The following is a 23,786-nucleotide window of genomic DNA, read 5'->3' on the forward strand; positions in this document are numbered from 1 at the left end:
TGACAGAGAAGAGGTAACTGCTGTAAAAGGACAAATAGTTAGTTACCTTTTACTTTCAGGTTCACTGGGTATGTGATCTGCTCTGACTGTCATCTTTCATTCTTCCTGGAGCCATGGTTGGAATGTTCTGCTGTGAACAAAAACATATAAGGGATCACAGGGATCAGGAGAATCCGAGGCCACAAACGACGCTACGTAAGCAGGAATGGCTGATACTGCACCAGTCAACTTCTCGTGAAGTCAAGGTGATGGTATCAGCACGAACATTTTATCCCCTTCTGCTTTTGATTTGATCCTTGGGCAGTCTCCAACAAACTGGGCCAGGGACCCCTTCCCTCTGCCTTCTGGGATTCAGTGGGCCCTTCCACCACCCCAGACTCTGAGCACCCAATCTCTAACTGGCGCACCTTCTTAATGCACCGGCGAATTAGGACAATGCTGCTGTCCCCTTCTTACAAGTGGGGCACAGAGGAACAGACGGACTGCCACACAAATTCTTAATTGTGTTTAATTGTGTTTTGGCATTTGACTATGAGATCCTCCTCAGCATTGCTCCCTCTTGTTTGTAACATTTCAGCTGTGAGTTAGGCCTCTGCTTCACTCAGTCCACAAGGCAGAGATGCAGAAGAACTTACTCTGACTCACCAGATTGGATCAGTTCTATTAGTTCCAAGTCAAGAGCACAGTATGACTCAAAGTGCCTTTTTCAAGCAGAAAAGCTCTGCCAGAAAGAATCATAAGGACAAGCAATGCTCAGGAGAAAAATGAGCTTGAAGACTGAGCAGGAATACTAAGTTAATAAGAAAAGCAAACAGTAAGGTTTGGGGGAGAGAGGGCAAGGAATTTATTCATTAACTTGCCTCATCATTGTGGGTTTTATCTATTTGTAGGCACTTGGACCACGGTCCTCCTCCCCTCAAAGTCAATCGTAAAATCTCCCTTTGATGCACTGACACAGGGTCTGGCCCTGCATAGCAACTTGTGCCTTCAAATGTATAAGTGAATTAATCCTTCCAGTCTTGGTGAGGCAAGAGATGTCTACATGGCCCAAAGGCTCTCTCTACTGATAAGGAAACTCAGAAAGAAAGAACCGACTTTTTCCAAGTCACAAACTACATCCTTGGCAGAACTGGGAGGGGTTCAGAAAACTGTAGGGTGCAGAAGTCCCGGTTCTGAGCTCAGCCCATGCATAAATAGATCATAATTTTTAATGTCTGCTGCCAGTCACACTGACTGAAAAGTTCTGGGATCTGCTGATTTTGTGTCTTGGCAGTTCTTCCAATAGAGCTGGCGCTCCCCTCCCTATGCCATCGATTCACCTGATAGTAGGAGAACAGTTTCAGGGGAATGATCAGATACACAAACAAGGTCAGCAGCCCTCCAGCTAAGAGAAAGGAGAGAAAAAAATTTGAAGTGAAGCAGGAGCTAACACAGTAAGCTACCGTAGCTCCCCAAGTGCAGACAGTGCAAGAAACTCCTCTATATTTGCTAATCAGACAGCAGATACCTCTGTTTATACAGCCTGCCAGATGCAAAACAGATATCTACAAATTATTTTCTTGTCTAAATGAGACGCAATGACACTCAGCTCTGCAGGTATAATTTTATTTTATTACTTGGAACTAAACTTAGCCCAGCGGCATATCAACACAGATACAGTGTCTGCCATGAAGTGCCATCCTAGAACTGAAAGGACGGGAGCAGTCAGCCTCATGCCAGTCTGAATCTGTTCAGCAGTGAGATGCAAGGACCTTAATGAGGAACACATTCTGAACTGGAAAGGACAGCTGAGACATTGTTAGCTAGGATGTCAGTAACACCACTGAAAAGCAATTATTTGACAACACGTGAGCCTCTAGGTGCCAGAAGAGCTATCATCTGCCACCATTTTTAGAATAGAAAGTAGCTGTGGTAGGGTTCATTTGTGTTTTTTAATATCAGCCAGTATAGGTAGTTAAAACCATAGAACACAACAGAACCACCCCCCTCACTTTAACACCTTTTTGTCTTCCCAGATATGACTGTACAATTTAAATGGTGCATTAAATCTTTGCTTGCACACAGCAAGCTCTACACAACAGCCCATATAAAACCAGGGACACGCTGAGAAAGTGACTTCATTCACTACCATTTATTATTCCACCTGACTGAATGTCAGCCATGTGCCTGTCGCTCTCATCCCTCTGTTGTGTGGGGTCACATACCCACAAAGAAACTGCAATATGTTCTTAGTCTCTTCTTACGTAGCCCACCCTAGACACAGAAACAAAGAGGACATTAATAGCACTGACGATAGGAGAAAGAATCCCGTTTGCTGCAACATTCTGAAGTTTCAACTGATTTATGAGTTGTTTCAGCAGATGGAGCCATTGCAGTATGCACCATGAATTGCCAAATAGGCCAATTCAGCATGTTCAGAGGAAAAGCTTCTGCCTGCTATGAAGATATTTTCAAAAGAATCCTTGGCTGCATCCGGGCAAATGTGTCATCCAGGCAACTACGTGCTCTTTTACCAAATGGATTGGCTTGCCCTGAATCTCCTAGGACTGAGTTTTAGATCTATGGGATCAGTAGCAATTATATATTAGCATCACAACCTAAGCTTACGGTTCTAAGATGCATTTGAAAGCTGGTAGGTCCCCAAATCATGCCCACTCGGTAATTCTGGTACATAAAGACCAGCCTTTGCCATGATAATCAGCCATTTCCCCTTACTGGTGCCAAAATCCATTTTTTTAAAGGTCAGATGTCACTACCATGGAAATGGCATGTAACTGTTATGTTGCAAGATACCCCTGGCTGATGGAGTAAGGTTTTCGGAATATGTACGCACACATATTGTGGAAAGTAATACAAATAAGAATACAACAATTCAAGTTTCCAGAAATACATTAATTTATGAGTATGACTCTTTAAAGGTTCTAGGAAGCTAGCTATGATCATAAACCTAGGCATAAAACAGTGAGCGATTCATGGTACAATTAGAATTTGAGATAAATGGATTAATAATCTCCTGCTCAAGCATCTAATTAAGAAGCTGCATTCATCAAAGGCTTCTGTTGACATTATGCATTACTGAAGGGGAATTGGGATTTAAGATCTCCTTGGTATGCAAACTCATTACTATTTTCCCTGATGGAGGCTACACACATATACAAGGGACCGAGATTATGACACTGAATACAGAAAGACAGAATACCTTTAAGATTTGACCCTTATGCTTTGCATGCTGCGTAAGACCCACTCATAAGCTACACAAGAGTTACTTAGCAAGCTCGTCCCATATACTTTTCAATGTTTTGTAATTTTGGGTGTTAAAGATAGTACAGCAGCTCTTCTACTGTGACAATCACATCAGTTCTGGGATGTGTTGCCATTGTACTGCTGGGCTGATGGTGCATCAGGGTAACACTTATAGCCCAAAACAAATCTCTCACCTGGAGTTGTGGCTTTCACTCTACAGACCATCACAGCAGGGAATGTTACAATGAAAGCAAGTTAAAAGTCAGCATCACCAAGCCTATGCTTTCAGTACCATGAGCCTACGAAGCACACAAATGGTATGTTATTACATTATCCAGGGACAGATTGGCCTTTTGAGTGACATGGCATAAATCAAGGGGAATTTGGTGAAATTTAGAGCTCACAGAAGGGCTGGACAGAGACCAAAGTCAGGCATGCAAGGAATTTCTTCCATGCCTTCCTTTCAGTAAGTCATTTAATACAGCTCTCCAGAGTAATGTGAATAAGGGTGAGTACCTAGAATGAAGAAAAAGATTATCAGGCTATAAAGAGCAAAATATTAAAAATAACTGTAGTCAGATATTACAGTTGCTTATTTATGTCTGAAAGACAAAGAATAATCTTTTCTCTTCTTTACAGGGGTAAAATTTGCAAATTTTAGCTTGCTTTTACTGGAAATGTCCTGGATAGCTCAGAAAAAAAAGCCCAACTTTGTTTAGAAAGTGAAGCTCATACAGCACCCCACCCCTCTGTCTTCCTTTCAAACAGGTCATCAGTTTCTAGTTTTTATGTAATTTCTTAAAAAAAAAAGCTTTCTTCTGGGCACAAAGATTGATTCATTAGATGTTCTTTGTCTCTGGGCATTGAGCAGCCTTTTGCTGAATGGAGCTGGAGTGCATGCAACTTAATTGGAAGAACATGATTTCCAACATCTCCCTAGGATATTTACTGCGAATGGTGAGACATAAGAAAAAGGAAATTGCTGATGTTTAATGTTCTATAGTGTGGAAAGGATTAATTGTTTTGCTCAGCAGCTTGGGTACTTTACAGGTAGGAGAGGATCTCCCTCTCAAGACCAAACACAGAACTTTTCTTTCATCCACGTCATGGGAGTGGATGTGAATGAAATAAAAATACAGGTGAGTTTTCTGCTCACATCATCACAGTCACCCTGAGACACCAAAAGTTTGAGAAATCTCACCCCTTTTGAATTCACTGCAGATACAAAATTCTGTGCTTAATGAGCAATTTCCTTAATTTCTTGCTGAGGGCAGTTATCACCATTTTCTCACACTTCTAAACAAAAACAATAGTGAATTGTCATCCAGGGAACTCCAAATGCAAGAAACACCAACAATTTTGGCAGTATTCCCATGTAAATCATAAAAAGTTTCAGCAATATGGCATCACTCCTTAAAACAAGAAACCTTCATCAAATTCCTGCTGCTGATTTAACTTTGACTTTCTACTTACCAACAAAACTACACAACGGTTAAAAATGCCTTGGAAATTGTGGAATCCACTCCTGCATAACAGAGATTCACACAGTGAATGACAGCTGGCAAAAAATATTGAAGAGTTCTAGAAATGCTTGTTTTCACTTTGGTTGGCAAAAATGCTGTTCACAATACCAGCTATAGCATCTGGTTTATTTTATCACTTTGATACTCCTTTTTAGTAGGTGCTCAAGATTTTGAAATTCATCTTAGAAGCTGGCCAGAGTCCCTAGTCCCTGGTGACATTGCTGCCTTCTGGCTAAGAAACCCTTGGCTAGAAGCTGGAAGCTAGAAGACCTTTCCCCTAGGATGCTGGGTTACCCTAAAGCCCTTCACCTCTTCTGTGGCTGTTCTCCCATCTGCAAAATGTGACACAATCTTACTCCCTTCCTCCAAGTTGAAAGGAATGATATTTTGAGATGTAAATATCGATATGGTGTATTGTTAATACTGTCACTGAATCTCTCGCATTTGTAGATAAACTGAACAGGAAAGTGATTATCTCCTTGGTTTAACTACTGAATTGTTCTGCTACCCCTTTTCCTTCAAAAAATAAGTTGTACTGGACTGCAGAATCTGTCTCTCGGAGAACAGCATGATGCAGCACTTAACACTCTTAGGATAATCCTACTGAAACCAATTGATTTGAGTTATATGCCTGTATTTGCACAAAAAATGGGTTGCAAAAGCTTGTATCAAAGATACAGGATGGCATTACTTACAAATAGGAACTCTCACTGCCGCAAGCAAGTTAACTGATTAGGAAATGCAAACTCATTGAGTGAAAGTTCCAGGAGGGAAAGGAATGATCTAAGTAGCATCAGAAAGCCCAGGGATGTGGGTGAAGGATATGTGCTACAATGTGTTACCTTCTGTCAGCTGGACACCACAGAACAGAAAGCTCCGGTCCCGTAAGTCACTACATGCCTGAGTTTCACTCATGCACTCAGGATCCTTCGGCCAGGATTAGACAGCGAGATTCTGGCTCCGCTGAGGTCTGTTGTCTCATCTAGGGATCTTCAGACAGCGAAAAACCCTGCCAGTGTTTCTGATTACTTGATAACACACACAAATAAGAATAGCAAGTCATACTGTAATCATATATGGTAACTGAGATTCTGCATGAGAGGGGACAAAGACTCAATATCAACTTAATTTGTGCTGTGGTTTAGTCCAATATGCAAAGACTGATGATTCCTCTCTCACTTTGACCCTAAAAAGGTAAGGTAAGGTCACAGGCAGCAGTACTTGCTCCTGTCATCATCCTGCAGCTTCTTCAGTTGTCTTTCTTCACGTATTTGTCGTGATTTAGCCCCAGTCAGCAACCAAGCACCACGCAGCCGCTTGCTCACTCCCCTCTGGTGGGATGGGGGAGAGAATCGGAAGAGTAAAAGTGAGGCAACTCATGGGTTGAGATAAAGACAGTTTAACAGGTAAAGCAAAAGCTGCGCACAGAAGCAAAGCAAAACAAGGAATTCATTCCTTCCCATGAGCAGGCAGGTGCTCAGCCATCTCCAGGAAAGCAGGGCTCCATCACACATAATGATGACTTGGGAAGAGAAACACCATCACTCCAAATGTCCCCCCTTCCTCCTTCCTCCCCCAGCTTTATATACCGAGCATGACGCCATATGGTATGGAATATCCCATTGGTCAGTTTGGGTCAGCTGTCCCGGCTGTGCGCCCTCCCAGCTTCTTGTGCACCCGGCAGAGCACGGGGAGCTGAAAAAGTCCTGGACCAGTGTAAGTGCTACTTAGCAACAACTAAAACATCTCCACATTATCACCACTGTTTCCAGCAAAAATCCAAAACATAGTCCCATACTAGCTACTACAAAGAAATTTAACTCTATCCCAGATGAAACCAGGACAGTATTTAATGTTGTTTAAATTACTCATGATGGCATAACAACTGACTCTGTCATAATGTCACATACACATGCTGTCATGACACATCTCAGCAGCTCTACAATAGACACGAGCCTACTCTGATCAAATGAAAGTCCCTAGAAGAAGCAGCTAACAAAATTTTGCTTCCCTGAATTTATCTGAAATAATAAATTGGCTGAATTTTGAGCTATTCAGGTTTTATGAATTACATAGATTGGATGTAACAGCTGTCCCTTGATTTCTAAGTTTTCACTCTCTCCCATACTTTGCAATCATCTCAATTTATCTACCATACCTGGAAGTAATTTGGGTTTTACCCATCACAGCTCAAATTTACTTGTGTAATATGTTCTTCTGTCATTACTCAGTTTTTGGCATATGCCTTCGCCTCCTACCTCTTTTGCTCCACCACCACCTTCTCTCAACATCTCTTTCCCTTTCTTTTTCTTACAGACTTTAGCTCCTTTCTTTCCTCTGGTTATTGAGGGATTGTGGTATTCTTTGTCTCTGTAAAGCTACAGGCTCTGATTCCCCTCTCAGACCATTTCTGCCAGTGTAGCTCCATGTGATATAAAGGCTTTTGACTACAGGCTCAGTTATGACACAGGACATTCCTTTTCTTTCAGGAAGGTCTTGAAATTGTATTTATTAAAATATAATACGGTTTAGGATTCTGGGTTCATTACACATATTTTCGTACTAAGATTCACACACAAGTGTTCAGGAATAAGAACCTGCCTAGTGACTTTCTCAGAATAAAAAGGCAAACATACTACAAAATGGGGTGACATAATTTTGGCTGCCAAACCCATCATTCAAAAAAATTATCACAAAAATAACAATCCTTCAACTGATTTTACAGTGAGCGTAAACATCTTTCCCTTTGTTTTCTTCCAACTTTGCCCAGTACCTTAGGCTTTCTGCAAACACTGTGCCTTATTTCAGTATCACATGCTACAGGCTGAGGCATCTTGGGACACGGAAACAGTGCTTTTCTTTCTTCTTTTTCAGATGTCTTGCTTCTGCACCCTAGAAAAAGAGCATATTCCATTTGCATAGTTCTCTCTTCTCACTCACAGTGCAAGATTTCATATTTAGTGTAGAGATTTGTTTCCTAAACCTGATTAAGCAGGGAATGTTTTTACCAATCCAATTCAGCAAATTATAATTTTATCAGAACAGTCCTTTAGAAAGAACTTTTGGAAATTGCACTGTAGCTCATTTGGAATATGTGCATGGATAGAAGGATTTCTTTTCCAAACAGACTTAATCTCTCATTAAAAACCCACAAAAACAACACAGGACAATAGTTAACATTGGTAACTCTAATATAATGCCTGTCTCCTGTACCATAGATAAAAATTCAGCATCTTACATGAAATTACCTTTTACATTAAATCTCCTTTCAGGAACATGCATTTCCCCTACAGCTGTTGTCAGGATTTAAGTACCTGAATAATGCACAAAGGGGACATTCTAAATTCAGCAGTGTACAGGCACCACACTGACAAACACGCATGCATACGTTTCTTCTGCTCCTGGTTCTCTATTTCTGATATTTGTCTAACAAATTAACAGCACTTAGATTTTCAAAATCCAGCACGCCACAGTTCACAAAAAAGGTTGCCATTTCTTTGTTGGCTGGATTTTTATAGCATATACTGCCACGGTACCTAAGGAATGTGCAAGAGACAAAGTACCTCATCCTAAGGTCTCAGTCTCCACTCCCTGTGCTTTATTTTTCTTAGTACAAAATAAAATAGCACAAGATTTAATAAACTGGCGCAAATTTGATTATTTTTGCATGGGTTTGACTTTGATCAAGATATTACAGTACTAGTGTGCTAATTAATGAAGACAGAACAGTATCAAACCACAATGGATCCAGCTTGAGCAAACAGCAGCATGAAGAATGCTGAGATTGTAAGAATGAAAAGATAATTGAAGAGTCATTGGCTTATGCCTTAGTCATGGACTGAAAATGTCATCAAACAAATCATCAACCTTCCTATAAAAAACTCGCATTATTTTTCAGGGACCTTGTCTGGTCTCTGAGTTTCAACCCTGCCCAGTTGTTTGTTCTTCCTTAGCAGAACAAAGACTGAAATATTTACCGAGTTATTTAAATGTTATTTTATAGACCACTGTATGTACAAAGAGTAACGTTTTCAGCACATACAGCTTAGGGATCACCAAGAAAACTTCAATGTGATGACAAATGAACCGATTTTGAAACAACAAAACAATGGGGGAAAAAAAAAAGCAAAAGGCCAGGTTCTAATATGAAGTAAAATTCAGATAAAAATGGAGGTAACCACCGTTTTTATGCTTATACAATCAAACCCAGAATTTAGTGCAGGGTATTTGATTCTGCCATCAAAATACAACTTCATCGCTTATTTTATGGCACTAAAAAATTACTTTCGGTTGCAGCCTCGCTTTGAAATCCATGGCCTGCATAGCTCATTAATACTGACTTCTGCGTACTCGGGCACAGCCGCATCCGCCAGCCTGATCTCGCGCTCTGCAAGACGACCCATGCCGTTAACTGCTGAACAAGAAATACGGATATAACTAACCGCACCAGCAGCATCCGCTTGGCTTTTCATACAGCTAACTGGGAGGTTCAGATGAACGTACTAAAGCTGCAGGGGAACGCCTCCGCCTTCCAGAGCAGCTGTTCTGAGGGGCCGGGCATCGCAGCGGGTCACGGCTGCTGCTCTGCCCGGGGGCCCTGCCGGAGGACGGGGACTTTGCCAGCCGTGACCTGAGCGCGCTGCTGGCAGGGAACAACCTCCCAGGCCGCGCTGCTGCAGATTCCACCGGGTGCCTGTATTTAGTCCCGATACGCCGCCGAGACACCCCTTTGGCGCAGGTCTGCCTGCGAGGCCGAGGCCGGCGTGCTGGGGGATGGCGGCTGCAAGGAACCGCCCAGGGCCCGGTCTGAAAGCAAGCCGGAGCCGCTGCCACAGCTGTCCCTCGCTGCAAAAGCTGTTGGCGGTGGACATCGCCGGCGGGGTGAGCGGAGGCAACTCCGGCAGGGACGGGACACGGCTGCGCCAGGCCCGGGGCTCGGCAGCTCGCTGCCGCGGCGCCGGTGCTGCCGCTCCCGCCCCGACCCGCGCGCCGAGTACGGGGCGGGGCTGCGCCGGCCGAGGCGGGCGGCGTCACGACGCATGCGCGGCTCCGCCGGCTGGGTGGGAGCCGCTGCGGTGCCTGCTCGCCCCGCCATGTCCGAGGCGTATTTCCCCGTGGGGCCCGGGCTGGGCTTGGAGGAGAACTTCTTGTCGTTGGACGACATTCTGATGTCGCAGGAGAAGCTGCCGGGCCGCGCCGAGAGCACCCTGCCGCGCCTGGCCTTCGCGCTGGGCCAGGGGGCCGGCACCGGCGACGCGGTCCCGGAGGTGACTGGCGGGCGGGGAGCACTACAACTCCCAGCAGGCACCGCGCGGGCTGGGCGCGGCGGGCGGCGGGCGCGGGCGGCGCTGGGAGCTGTAGGTGCCCTCCCGTGGTGCTGGGGGCGGCTCTTCCCGGGTTGGCCCGGGGGCCGTGGGCTTGCTGCCGCCCGCGGGCGTCTTCGCGCGCGTCCCGGGCCTGTTTTTAGGGTCACTGCAAGGAAATGTTAGCTTCTAGCTACTTACAGTTACTTTTATTCTCTGTATTTTGCGTGGGTTTTTCCCTGTTTAATAATCTGACGATTATTGGATTATACAACATCACTTAAAAAAAAAAACACCTTTCATCGTCTGGCGGTAATAATTAATGCCTCTAAACTGTGTCTGTTCATATTACAATCACAGTAGACTGTTCTGAAAACAAAAATGACTTTGTAATATGGGATCTTAATAAAGTTCACTGTCTTTCGGGTTGCGTTACATGTTTTCATGGCAAGGACAACTTTTGGTTTTTCTCTTTCGTGCAGGGATCAAAGCTGGAAATACCTCTGTGGCTTGCTAAAGGTCTCCATGACAGCAAAAGAAGAATACTTTCTGTGGAACTGCCAAAGATTTACAAGGAAGCCTGGAGGACAGTGTTCAGTGCTGATGCCAATGTGGTTGATCTGCATAAAATGGGGCCATACTACTATGGATTTGGCTCCCAGCTCCTGAATTTTGACAATCCAGAGAATCCTGAGATAGCTCAGACTATCCTGCAGGCAAGTGTCTGAACTATATCTTGAAATACGGTTTAATGGTTTTCTATCTTCTTGTTCCTGGCTGCTCAGCAGTCTCCAGGAAAAATATCCTCGTGTAATCCAAGTGACTTCTGGATTGAATATGGATTTTTTAGATCAAGCTGGAGGATGACCCTTTTGGTAACTGCACAGTCTAGTAGTGGAAGCCTCAAGTGTGCGTCCAGGAGTGTAATTTTAGCTTCGTGTTTCCACACTGTAAATATGGTATTTCATAAAACCCTGTAAAATAGGACTAGAGGAGATGTAAATAAGGTTATTTAATTGCTTCTGTGCTGCAAGGCAGAATTAATTCACCTTATTTCTGGTTTTCTACCCTATTTTTAAAGCTCCGTAATGATGAGACTTTTTATTGCTCTGGGCAATCTCTTTCAGTGCTTCGCCATCCTAATCTTAGGTTTCCTCTTATGTCTAAACTAAAGCTCATTTGCAGCGATACAAGCTCTCTTCTGTTTGTGTCATACAAAGTAAATGCTATGGGCAGATTATTCTCTTCCTTCCTGCAGCAGTCCCAGTTCGTACCTCTTTGTGGGTCATGCTTCCTACCTCTGATTGTGCTTATTGTGCTCTGCTGATACCTTTCAAGTTGATCTGCATCCACTGTGACGTTCAGTGCCCTGAATGGTATATGGTCTCTTGCTCAGGATTTGCACTGATGAAAACAAAAAGATACTTTGTGAATTTTGTAGGCCACGAATGCTCTTTGCTCATTGTGGTGCAGTGTCTTGTTTTTCACCATAGAGTGACATTGATACGTGTCTGGTTTGCAGTCCACAGTAAGATGGTACAGATTGCATATGCAGACAATCATTCCTCTTCCTGTGTTTGTATGCTTCCCTATTTCTGCCTTAACGTAAAGCTTACATTAGTCCCAATTGAATTACATCCTATAGTTTTCACAGTCTTTCTAATTTGTCAGGATCATTGTGAATTAAGAGTTCTGCTGCCCAACATGCTTGCAGTCATCCCTCTTCCTTCTCCTGCATGTTGTTTGCTAATTTAATAAGCATAACTTCTGTTCCGTTAGTAAGTTTACTAATTAATATATCAAACAGTACTTGGTTCCTGTTGAACTCCACTCAGTGCATTCTTCCCTCCTCACAGGAGCTATGAATAATTGTCTTTACCAACCACCTACATGCGGTTTAGCTAAATCTTGCAAGAATGCCCCATGACAGGTACCTGCCTGCTGCTTTTCCACTGGTCTCTCAAAGTTTGTTCTTGGCAAGTCCGTGCTGGCTGTCACTCTTCTCTCTATTTTTTTGCAGAAGTTTATGTATAGTTTATTTTTACCAGTATGTTTCCAGGAATTGATATTCTTCATCTCCCCTTTCTCTTTTAAAAGATAAATACCATTTTTGCCAGTTTTTGGGCTTCTGTGCTCATTGAGCTTTTAAGGGTAACCACTAACAGCCCCGAGATTTCTTCAGCCAGCTCTCTAAGTAGCCTGGGATGATTGCTATTGGCATTTTTTTTCTTTTTTTTTCTCGCCCTTAAATGATGGCTGATGCAGAGAGGCTTTAAAGCACTGCTGCTTTCTTGGAGTTGTCCACTGAAAGCTTGCTTTCTGCATTAAGGAGGTGACCACACCTTTCCTTGTCTTTTCTCTTTCTGCTAATGGACATCTTGGGCGGGGGGGGGGGGGAAGCCACATTAGCACACGTCACTTGTTGACAGAAAAATCAAAGCATGCAAGGTATCCTTTCTGTTTGTTAAAAGCAAACAAGAGAGTTGTGCTGACTTAAAACACAAAACAGCAAAAAAAAACCCTCTCCCAAATATTCAGGAACTATTAATGTGAAATGTAACAATTTGGTGACAAAGCCAAAATGAGAGTTATTAATTTATAATATGTTAATTCTATAAGTAAATCTCTAAAATACTACAGTTTAATGATTCTAAAATCAGCTTCTGAAATAGCAAAGCACAGCCTTCAAAGAGTTTTACCCCTTTTTTTTTATACCCAAAAGCAAAGATAAGAGGGAAGTAAAAATCCGTAAATATGGCTGGTTGCTTAGCTTTTTAAATGTTATTTATTGGTTGTAGAGTTGGCTTTTTGACCTTTTTTTTGTGTTTAGGTTTTTTTCAGCATACTGAATGCTCTACAGTGGTGGTTTGGCTGAACTTCCACGCTGTTCACGAGTTGCAGCTTGTATGTTTCTACAGCAGCTGCTGTGGCATGAGATTTGTTCCACCCGTTCTAAAACAATGATCACTTGTGAAGTGAGATGGAATAGATAGTAGTCATGTTATACCCTGTGATCTGCTCATGCCTGTCATTAGGGAACAGCCAAAATCTAATTCCAGGCTTGCTTATCCAGGCACTTGCTCTCTCAGCTCAGGCAGAAAAATGGTTTGTCTTTGTATCCAGGGTTAGTGGGCTTTGTGCTATTTCCAGACCTTTGACTAGCTGTGACATAGAGCCTACACCTTTGGCTTTTCAGTCTTGAAAGCTCAGGCCTCTAGCATTTGAGTTGAAGAAGCCTCTGTGTCACCTGTCAGTAACTCTGTTTATTTTCTGTAGACATTTATTAGCCGTTTTCGTCGTATTATGGACTCCTCTCAGAATGCCTATAATGAAGACACATCAGTGCTGGTGGCTCGGCTGGATGAATTGGAGCGAGCCTTATTTCAAGCTGGCCAGAAAGGGCTGAATGACTTCCAGTGCTGGGAAAAGGGACAGGCTTCTCAAATCACAGCTTCCAGTCTGGTCCAGAATTATGGGAAAAGAAAGTTCACGGATATGGATGGTTAAAAGCCTGAAGAACATCCAGCTACAGTGGGGGACACCGAGAGATTTACACTCTTTCACAGAAGAGAAAGATGAATCAGCTTTGGGGAAGGACAGGCTCCCTGTCCATTAATGGGAATTCTTCTCTATAACATCTCTGGATTAGGCTAGTGCAAATTTTAAAGGCAAATGGCAAGGGTATAAAAAATAGATTGCATCAGATAACTGTATAGCTTTACAGCTTACTCATACCATTCCTGAGGATTTGCAGTTAAAGTGTTTACTAGGTGGCTACAAGGGTATGAGAGGATTTTCTAAAAGGGTAATTAATATTTATTAGTCTTTATCTTCCAAACTGATATTTACAATATTGGATTTGTTTGGGAAAAAGTGTAGTTCTTTGTATTTCATCTTGCCCTTCTCATTCCAGCCTCCTTGGAACAGCTGTTTCCAGGTTCCCTATTCTTTGAAGAGCCCCAGTGATGTGGAAGAAAATGTGATACAAACTGCATTGCTTTTTTCCCATTTCTTATACACTGAGGTGGAACAGATACTCTTTGTGAGGCAGGAATGTTTTTATTTGCTGACTTCTGTACACAGTGTTAGTGCCCTGGAGATAAAGACCTCACCCATGTAGCAAGTGAAGTGGCTGTGCAGGTCTCATGTGCCGCCTCATCCTATCTCTCCCTTTCAGCCGTGTGGGCTTGATGCTGCATGGGGCGGAGAATGTTCTTGTTTGATGTGAGTGGCTTTTGCAATGGATGTATCTCTGTGATGGCTGTTAAGCTCCTCCACTTGTTTTACAGAGGAGGCAACAGAAGGCGACAGAGTCAGTCTGGACCAGATCAGAAGCAGCAACTTTAATGGAAACTCTCCCCCATTATCAGCCTCTGAGCCATCTGTTTTCCCATGAGAAATTCTTCTGATTACTAAATTTGGTTAGTAGAAGGGACACAGCAAAAGAACTGAGTTTCCTTCCTTCTGATCCATCTAAATGATCCTAGCAAAATGATCCTTAGTAAATGTCATTCTTGCCAGTAGGAGTGACTGGAGTTGGAACTTGCCAAACACCCCAGTGGTTGTCATCCTGTGTGGATGCCCTTAAACCTAGATTATCTGAAGTCCCATGGGATGGGAGTCAGAAAACAGATGGCTGTCTCTGTAGGACGTAGTTCCTGCAGTCATCAGGATGGTCGTCCTTTGGAAACAGGTATTAGACATCTTATGGGTGCTTCTAAGCAGCTGTGGAAGGTGGACCTTGCAGAGTAGCTAAGTGGAGGAGCCAGGTTGTAATGGTGCTGAGCACTTCCTCTTCTGTGGGAATCAGTGGGAGGTGACAGCAAGACCCAAATCTTGGAGGAGTTGTTACTGGATCTGCAGATGTACCTGATACTTCAGACTGGAAACCTCAAGTACAAAGGGTGCCTGGTCATTCCTTGCCCAGAGGAGTGGAAGATCGGCCTCTGGAGGTGGTGAGAGGGGACAGTGTGCTGGCTTCACAAGCTCCGTGGTGTCTCTGCCTCAGCTGCCCGGGGCCAGCTGTCCTGCCACAGGAGACTAATTGGAAGCTGTGCCTGACAAAGTATTTCAAGTATGTCCAAGATCAAACGCTGTTGCACTTAATGACTTAATAGCACATAATAGCCTATGCATTTTAATGAACTTTTTGTCTATTGTCCATTTCCAGGTTTTTATGTTGAATAAATATTTTGTAAGGGGATGCTCGTAGTGTAAAATGTCTGTTGTAATTGCCCTGCAGCAGAAAAACTAGTCATAGATTGGAAAGTGCAGGTCTCTACAAAACTGTGGCTGTGAGAGATAATGCAGTCCTGCTTATGTCATTCCCCTTCTCTTACAGGTAATGCGGTCAGGAGCTACGTTTGTGCAGTCATGTGAGTGCAGAAGTAGTTCCTGTCTGACTTAGCTGCTGGCTGAAGTCATGGGAGTTATGCTGCCAACTGATCAATAAGCTATTGATTTTATAAATTGCACTTTTATGAAACACAGGATGGATGGAGGCGATTCCGAGTTACCTCAGATTTTTTGTAGGGTAGAGGGTGGTGGGTGGAAATTGGCTGTCTCTGTATTTGGACTCTGCTGCTCCGAGCGCTGTAGCACAGGCTTCATGTAGCATGTCAAAGCTGTGTTCAGTGCTTCAGCTGCAAGGGAAGCATGTTTAAGTCCATCTGATGAGAAGTATTTTTGAATTGGAAGGATTATTTTAATGAGATGGTGGCTTTGAGGTCTCGTTAATTTTTAACCAAAATCACTAGTTCATCAATTTCTGGACTGATTCTGGTGACTATCCAAACTAATTTTCCTACGTTTGTAAGAACATTTTTCTTCTCTACTGCTGGATGTAAAATCCAAGCAGATGGTTGCTCATTTGCCAGCATTTTGAGCAGCTACTTTTAGAGAGGGGAGAAAAAAAATCCCTGAAGCAATCCTCAATGTAAGCAGGCTTTTTCTAAGTAAGCAGTGTCACTTTTAGTAACCCTGAGTGTTTAGGAATAAACACCAGTAAGACCCTTAAAAAATTTGATCCTGTAGTTTTAAATTACAGTATTTGGTTAGTAGATTTGATATTCTGTTCACTTTTTCCCTTTTTTTTTTCCTTGATGGCTGGAATGTTTTTTTCTGCCCAGAAATACAACAGAGTGCTCTGTACTTTTATGAACGCAGACTGTCCCTTATAGCTCGTTGCTGTGCAATCATAAGTTAGAGGAGTTTGAACTTGTGTATTTTCAGAATGGCACAATAAATCCCTCATTACAGAACTATATAAAAGAGGTCTGAAAAGGACTTTTAAGTGTCATCTCCTCATGCCCCTCAGCTTTTAAGCTGAAGGACTGCTGATGTTTATGAGAAAGCAGTTCATAGACACATTTTACGGTATTGCCACAATGGTTTTCATTGCAATCAAATAAAAAATAGGCAAGAATTGAGATGCTCGTTAATTATGCCTTCACATAAGAATATTTGTTTGGACTTTAATGGCCTGTTTTTGAAAGATGTATGAGCTGACCTAGTGCCATGCTTCCCCTAAAACAATGAATTTGACTCGGTGATCCTTATGGGCTCCTTCCAACTTGAGATATTCTTTGATTAGGCCTGTCTAACCCATCTGGGGATGATGTTTGTCCAGCCAGGCCTTTAGAAGCTGTCTCTGCAGGAGAACCCACAGCCTCCATAGTTAGTCCGTTCCTGTGCCTGGCTGCAACGTACTATGAAAAAAGTTGGAGCTGGGCATTTGAGCTTCCCGGCGGTGAATTCCTGTTGGAATGGTTAGTGAAACTGAAAAATTTTCCTCACCTAAGTTTTACATTAACTTCTTGTAAAACACTCGGCTCCTCTTGTTTATCTCTTCTATGTATTTTTTTCAAGCAGGTGAGGTAGCTGGGGAGGGTTGACCCCCAGTTAAATACAAATAGCTCTGCGACCAGCACACACACACTTTCTCACCTACCTAAATTACCCTTTCACAAAACATTCATGTTTCTTCCTTGGTCTCCTTTGCCCTAAAAAATGTCTTAGTTTGTCCTCTGGCATTGATTTGTTTTTCGTCAGCAGAATGAAGCAATTGATTGCTTCTGCCAGCCTGGAAGCAATAGCTGGTGTCATTTGGACTGACAGCAATCAGGAGGAGCAGCAGCAAGAGATGTTTTGAGAACTGACATACTGTAACACCACACGTTATTTTTATGAGAGAAACTGTGGCACCTAACTGAGTTAGCACAAACCTTTCTGATACTCATCAGTGTTTTTCTACCCATTTTTTGGTGACCAGCTATTACAAGAGCTTTATCCAAAATTTTAATTGAACCAGTTGCATAACAGAGATGTGATAGAATCAGGAGAGGCACAGTGTGAATTCTTTCTTTACACCAAGCTGCTTCTATCCCCAGATGTGCTTTTTATAAAACACGTTGTCTGGTAGCACAGCATATGGCTCAGGAGTTTGTGGTTTTATTAAAAAAACTAGCTATTCATCTAGCACTGCTTCTGCCTGGCAGAAGGCAACTCAAAGCTGTTCCTTGCCTCAGTTTCCTTTTTGCCAAGCGAAGGTAACGCTTCCTTGTTAAGAGTGTGTTTTATCCTCTGTATTCTAGGCAGCGTCTTTGTTACAGCAAATACACCAGCCAGATTTTCCCAGAGCTCCGATGCTTACTTGATAAGTGCTTGTCAGAGCTAAAAGATTCCCCTTTTAAGAAATCGCTCTGCTTTTCCTGATCAGTCCCATTAAACCCTTACTGCTAAGCTTCTTCAAGACTGCCACATACCTGATAACTTGTATGAATAAGATAAGTGCTTTTCCCACTCTCCATCCTTCTCTCCAAGTGAACGGGCCACTTAGCCCTGCAGAGTGGCTGAGCATGCAGTTCTAAGCCCACGTTTTTCCTGTTTTCCTGATCTTACCTGCTCAGAAATGATTTCACTAGTTCATGGCAGCCTGAGCACTAAATGCTGAGCAGAACTGTCAGCGGGACTGTGCGCAGAACCTGGTAGAGGATAACTGATTGTCCTGGTTTCACTGCGTCACACGAGTGAGTAATGGGGGAAGGTCATGCAAGCTTCCAGCTTTGATGGTTTTGCTTTGCAAGACTGGCTCTGGGAGCTGAAATCTAGTGGGTGTCACATGCTTTTGTGTGTTTTGTGCTGACAAGACAATGTGATTCAAGTCTGAGCTGGGCAAATGCTGCTTTTGAAAGAAGCTGTGACAGTTTGGGCTTCCCTTGAAAGTGTCTCCTGGGTGCATCCGAATACTTGCCTTGAGCTGTACCTTCTACCACATTGTTGCTGACCAAGCAAACATCTAGGCCCATGCAGCTTTTGGGTGTGAGAACAGCCTGATGGCCTTTGTTCTGAAACTAAACCTGATGCGTCAGCAGGACCTTGAGGATGGTGTGAACACATTAACGTCATGCACACATTGCTTTGGAGAGGATGCCGACCTACTACGGCTGGGCTGGAGGTGAACATACATGTTACTAGAGTATTGAGTTTTTATGTAGTTTATTGTGTCCTCTGACCCCATGTGCACAAATCAGTCCGGCTTTTTCAGCACCGAGATACTTCTGCAATGAATCAGGGTCAAAGAAGCTGGAAGCTTCACATCACACTCTCTGCTCAAACAATATTGGCATCTCAGCCTACGTTAGATACACAGCCAGGTTGGAGCTTTATACCCTGCTGGTTTTATGCACTTTTAGAGACACCGTCTTGCTCCTTTTCTGCCAGAGCCTGCAATAACCTCTTTGCTGCTGGCTGAAGTGCGCATGTTGGGTTTTCCCAGTAATTCCTAGGGGAGTTTGAAAGGCTGACCACAGGAAGGCAGTGGTCTGGGGGGGCCTGTACATGCACTGATTGTCAGCATCCAGGAGAGGGGGCACTGAGCTTAAGACGTTGTTTTTGTGCAGGTCCTACCATAACTGTTTTCAGGTTGGTAGTGAAAGCGGTATTTGACCTGTGAGATCAAACAGGTGTCTAAGTGACTTTCTGTTGTATCTGCCAGGTGAAAACACAAGTCAAGTGAGATTCAAAGCAGAGTTTAATTTGTGCTACCTTGTCCTAGATTTGAGCGTAGAAGAAGAGTGGATGTCATGGTTGGCAGAGGCAAAGAAAACAAAGTATTACTGATTGTTTTGTAAGGAGGGAAGTGGTGAGAAAGCTGCCAGGAGTAGCAGAGAAGGAGATGGACAGACATTTGACTGCGTCACTTCAGTCAACATGAGATGTGCTGAGCACGCAGTGTGCTGGGTACTACCTGAGTGGGTGTGGGATTGCCTCGTGCTGGAGCGGCCAGTGCCCCAAGGGGTCCTGTGGCACTGCAGTGGGCTGGGGAGGGGTGAGCTGCAGGAGTTAGCACCCTGGCTTCTGCTGCCTTCTCCTTCACAAAGTGCTTTTTTCTTATTCCTCAGCTGGAAAGCCTGAGAAGTGGAGTTATGATTGAGTGTGTGTGTTTAAAGGCTGTGATTCACAGGGGTCAGAAAGGGAAGAGACCAGCAGGTCGCCTGCATGTCTGTTCTTTCTCTGCTGGCCTGAGCCCAGTGCTCGACATGGACCATCCAGAAATTCAAAGCCCTTCTGCCAGGGACAAATTTGCTGTCCTGTGGGCTTGGCTGTGGTGGATGGAGCTGTGCCTGTGGCTGTTCCCATTTCTACAATATGTCCTCCTGAATTTGTTGGATCAATGAGAAATAGGGAGAAGAAGTAAAGTTGCATCTGCCGCCTTCTCCCCGCCACTTGTTGGAGGGAGCTCTCCTAGCTTCCAAGGAGCAAGAAAAGCAGCCTTGGAGAAGTTGCCACCCACAGTAGCCATGGAAGCATCTGGCCGTGGGAGCAGCGTGGCTGGGAAGACAGCAGCTGCACCGAGTAAGGCAGGAGTGGCAGCTGCAGCGGTTCCTTTGGGTCTGCTTGGACAGGAGATGAGAGGTGGGAAGAGACAATGGGAAGCAGAGCAGGCAGGGGAGGTGGGAGTATCCAGAGGCCCTCAGGCATGGTAAGCTCTCAGTGTGGTGCTCCCTGATTTGAAGGGGTTCTGAAGTGCCTCCACTTACCCCTGTAAACAGTGTAACATCTCAGTAGATAAACTGCAGGACCACTTCCAGGCTGGGCATCATCATGTGGTTTGTCTGAGACCAAAGACTTTGGTGAAGAGAGCTGGAGATGTGTGGAGAGGTAAAGTTGAGGAGGAGGCAAAAGCTGAAGAAGGGACCTCAGGGAGTGAAAAAGAACCCAGAGAGGACTTGAGACAAGGCTTGAAGACAAGAGAGAAGAGGAAGACGGTGAGCTTCCGCCTCTCCCAGGCACTATTCCCACTGAGTATGCTTAATGGGTTTTGCTTCACAGAGGAAACTGCACCTGGGAGCTGCTTCTTCCCTGAGCACTGAGGGCTGGTTGGGCTTTCCTGTGCAGGTGCCAAGCTTGCTGGGAGCACAGCAGAGCTGATCCCATGCTGCTGCTCTTGGTGGGGGCTGCGTGCAGGAGAGCAGAGCGGCAAACAGCAGTGTGCCACCACTACTGGACCACTTATTGGCTGTTGTGGAAAATTACAAGGGGCGGCACAGCCCCAAAAAGCCAAGGCATTTGGTCTGGTTTTCGAAACCCTTCATTAATGTTATTGACAATACCAGCAGGTCCCTGAGATTAGCACACTTCTATTTTTGAAGTTATTTCACATGTCAGGCTGCCAAGCAGTGCCAGTGGCCTTAGTATCCTTTCTATCTGCATTGGCAGGATGTACTGTGGTCTTTTGCCTTCCGTTAGCTTCTGTAAAGCCATATAGCTGGAGCTATTCACAATGCTCCCCCACATCTTGGGGGAAATGAACCTCCTTCAGGTTTTCCAGCTAGCCCTGTGGCAAGGCAAAAATCCCTGGTGTTTTAGGACAGAAGCCACTTTTCCTCTAGGTGCCAGGTTGCAGGCAAAGCACGGGCAGCACCCGGGCTGCGCAGGGTTTGAGGTGTGAGGACCATGTAGAGACATAGATGAAGTTTGCAGAGAGCAGTGTGTACCACCTCAGGGTGCTCTCTGGCTGTGCCTAGGTCTAGGAATGGAGTTTCAGGCACAGCTTCTCAGGGGAACAGCATGTCATGCTGATGGAGCGGGTGAGGGATGTGGGTGCCTCAGTGCATGTTTCTGTGGATGGCCACAGCTGCAGCACTGCATCCTGCTGTGTCAGGGTGTGGTGTCACTGGGGTCACAGAGAAAGCAGCTGGCATTCCCTGGGGGAAGGTGAGGTTCCTCTGTTCATCAGCTTAGCCCACTTGAAAACACAAACCATGGGGCCTGCTTCTTCCCAGCTGCAGGTCCAGCTGGAAGGTCTAAGAGCACAGCAGCACCCCAGGACCAAACCCATTTTGTACTTGTATTCTCTCCTGAGTGTGCCTTTAATGCCTGATGTTGTGATATCAGAGCTGTGCTTGAGTGATTGTGCTCAGATGCACTGCAAACTGCTCTTGCCATGTTTCAGGCTCGGGTTCTCAACTACACAACTGTCAGGTTGACAACTACACATTAAAAGAATTTACTCTCAATTAGCGTATGAAATGGAGGGGGGATTTCAAGGGTGAAGATTGGCTTAAAGCTTGTCAGCTGTCTTCTGTGTATGCTGGGGTCCTGCAAGATCAGAGAAAAATAGCTTCACCATCAGAAATCCCAGTTTGCCTGCAGACGAGCTTGAGAAACTGCAACCCTAACGATACTCCCAGCCTTACCCCCCTCCAGATCTCTCTGTGCCTAGGAACGGGCAGTGGTAAGGAGGTGCCTCCTGAGGGTTGTGATGGTGCTGTTCCATCTATGTTGTGATGCTGCAATAAAAAAAAAGTAAAAAAGTAAAAAAGTAAATGGAGGACACAAAAACCCAACCTGCGCTCTCAGCTTGTGTGGCTTACAAGACTGGGCCTGTCTCTAGCTGTCCTGTTGGTCCCTCGGGGGCTCTGGGTTCTCCCTAGGTAAAGCAGAAGCACAAGGAGGATTATGACAAGCCCTCCCAAACAGGAGGTTTTTGCTGGACAAATTTTTCCCTGACTTCAGACCAAGAAGCTGCCAAATGCTTAGGATACAGTGTGGCTTTTTTTTTCTCAGGCATTAGAGCAAAAGGGGAGTGAGATGACCACACAACAACATAGTCCTGTAGCTGGGGGGCTTGGCAGTGATGCACTTGGGAGGAAGCAGTAAAGCAGATCCAGAAATCAAGGCACCATCAAAACAATCCTCAAATGTGCCTGTTTTCTCTTGCTGCATGACTATCCTCTGCAGGGCAGGTGTATCTTGGTGGGCAGGTTCCCATCACAGCAATGATTTAAGATGAGTTTCTTGCCTTCACCTCACTTACAAGTACAAGATTTGCAGTTCGTTTAGGTGTTTAATTCATACCCGGGGGAGTGGGAGCTGATGGACCTTTGAGCCCCTTTCCTAAGTGCTTTTTGTGCCCGTGGGTGGCTGAATGGCCACTTCTACTGCTAGGGGGCAGCTCTGCAGCTGGGGTCAGGGAGTGGAGAGCTCATGGGCTTGGTGGGGGGAGACATGCACAGGCCCTGGTCATCATTTACAGAACAACTGTTGGAGTCACACCTTTTGCAAATGCTTTCAGAGAAGAGTCACCCCTCACATGTGCTGGTAGAGACCTGAGGAGCACTGGTGGAGCGGAGCAGAGCTAAGCCAGGTGCAGCCTGTATTTTCCTGGGCAGGGCTGTACTCTATTGTATTGCCCCTGTGAATCTGGGCTGGCTCCTGTGAAACCAGTAGGGTTACTCCAAGTTTGCACCAAATCAGCAGGGTTTATTGCAGTCATGGTGAATTTACCAAGCCCTGTCTGGAGCTGTGATTTTTCCTTTCATTTTGGTCTCTTGGGTGCACAAATGCAGCTCTGTCTGCCCAGCTGTGAGTCTGTCTCATGCTGACACAGGCAGAATGGGGTGAACAGGTCATCACCCCGCTGGATGCCCAGGCCTCATTGTGGCCAAGCTGCTCCCCTCATGAGAACTGCTCTGGATTTACACCAGCATCCTCCAAGTGAGGCCCTCCCAGTGCAGCCCTGGGCATGCAGTAGCACTTAACGCCTGAGCATCTCTGCAAAGGAGTCCCACGCACAGCCCCAGACCCTGAGTCCCAGCTGGCCAGGCTGTGCCCAGCACCCTGGGCTTCAGCTGAGTCAGCAGGGCAGGATGGCATGGGGAAAGGAAAATCACTGCAGATCAGGTCTTGGGAACAGTATCTGCTTCATGGCAGAGACTGATTTAATCTCCTTAGCAGTCACCTCAATCGTAGAATCAGCAGGATGCTAATTAACTGAGAGGCACTCAATGACAGACATTGAGATTGCTCCTGGCTTTAAGTGGAACCCTTTTGGGTTTGGCAGTTGTAGCTGGCTGCTCTCCTAACGAGCAGGGCTGCCTTGGGGCTAAAGCTCTGTGTGTGGTGTCTCTGCACTGGTTACCCTGCAGCTGCCCACCCCTCTCTGCTGGCTCTGGCTGGGGCTGGGGTGTCCACACACCAGTGAGATGATGCCACATCTGTGTGCTGCCAGGGAAGCACCCACATCAGCCTCCTGCTCCTGGTTCCCAGCTGAGGGATCCAGTAGACCAGCGTGGCTGTGACCCACTGGACCCCTCACCCTGCCTCTCCCCAGCCCCTCTGGCTTGGAGCCTGCGCCTCACCTCCACCCTGAAAGCCCACAAGCTGATTAAGCCCAGAATGGTAATTGGTTGCGACAGCTCATTTTGTTATCTTG

General features: G+C 45.0%; 1 protein-coding gene and 1 long non-coding RNA gene across 2 annotated transcripts; one reads left to right on the plus strand and one right to left on the minus strand.

The window, feature by feature from the left end:
- On the minus strand, positions 1-9,200 carry LOC142061230 (uncharacterized). The gene is made up of 3 exons (XR_012662076.1): positions 4,717-9,200; positions 3,438-3,759; positions 1-2,253 (listed from the first exon to the last, which is right to left on the minus strand). It is a non-coding gene; the product is annotated as an uncharacterized LOC142061230 (long non-coding RNA).
- Positions 9,201-9,797: 597 nt separating this feature from the next.
- GINS3 (GINS complex subunit 3) lies at positions 9,798-15,272 on the plus strand. The gene is made up of 3 exons (XM_075102009.1): positions 9,798-10,033; positions 10,552-10,785; positions 13,346-15,272. The coding sequence occupies exons 1-3, from the start codon at positions 9,806-9,808 to the stop codon at positions 13,574-13,576; spliced, it is 693 nt and encodes a 230-aa protein (XP_074958110.1). The 5' UTR covers positions 9,798-9,805; the 3' UTR covers positions 13,577-15,272.
- Positions 15,273-23,786: the final 8,514 nt, after the last annotated feature.

Source organism: Phalacrocorax aristotelis, chromosome 8 (genome assembly GCF_949628215.1).
Source record: "Phalacrocorax aristotelis chromosome 8, bGulAri2.1, whole genome shotgun sequence".
In the NCBI taxonomy this organism is placed as follows: domain Eukaryota; kingdom Metazoa; phylum Chordata; class Aves; order Suliformes; family Phalacrocoracidae; genus Phalacrocorax; species Phalacrocorax aristotelis.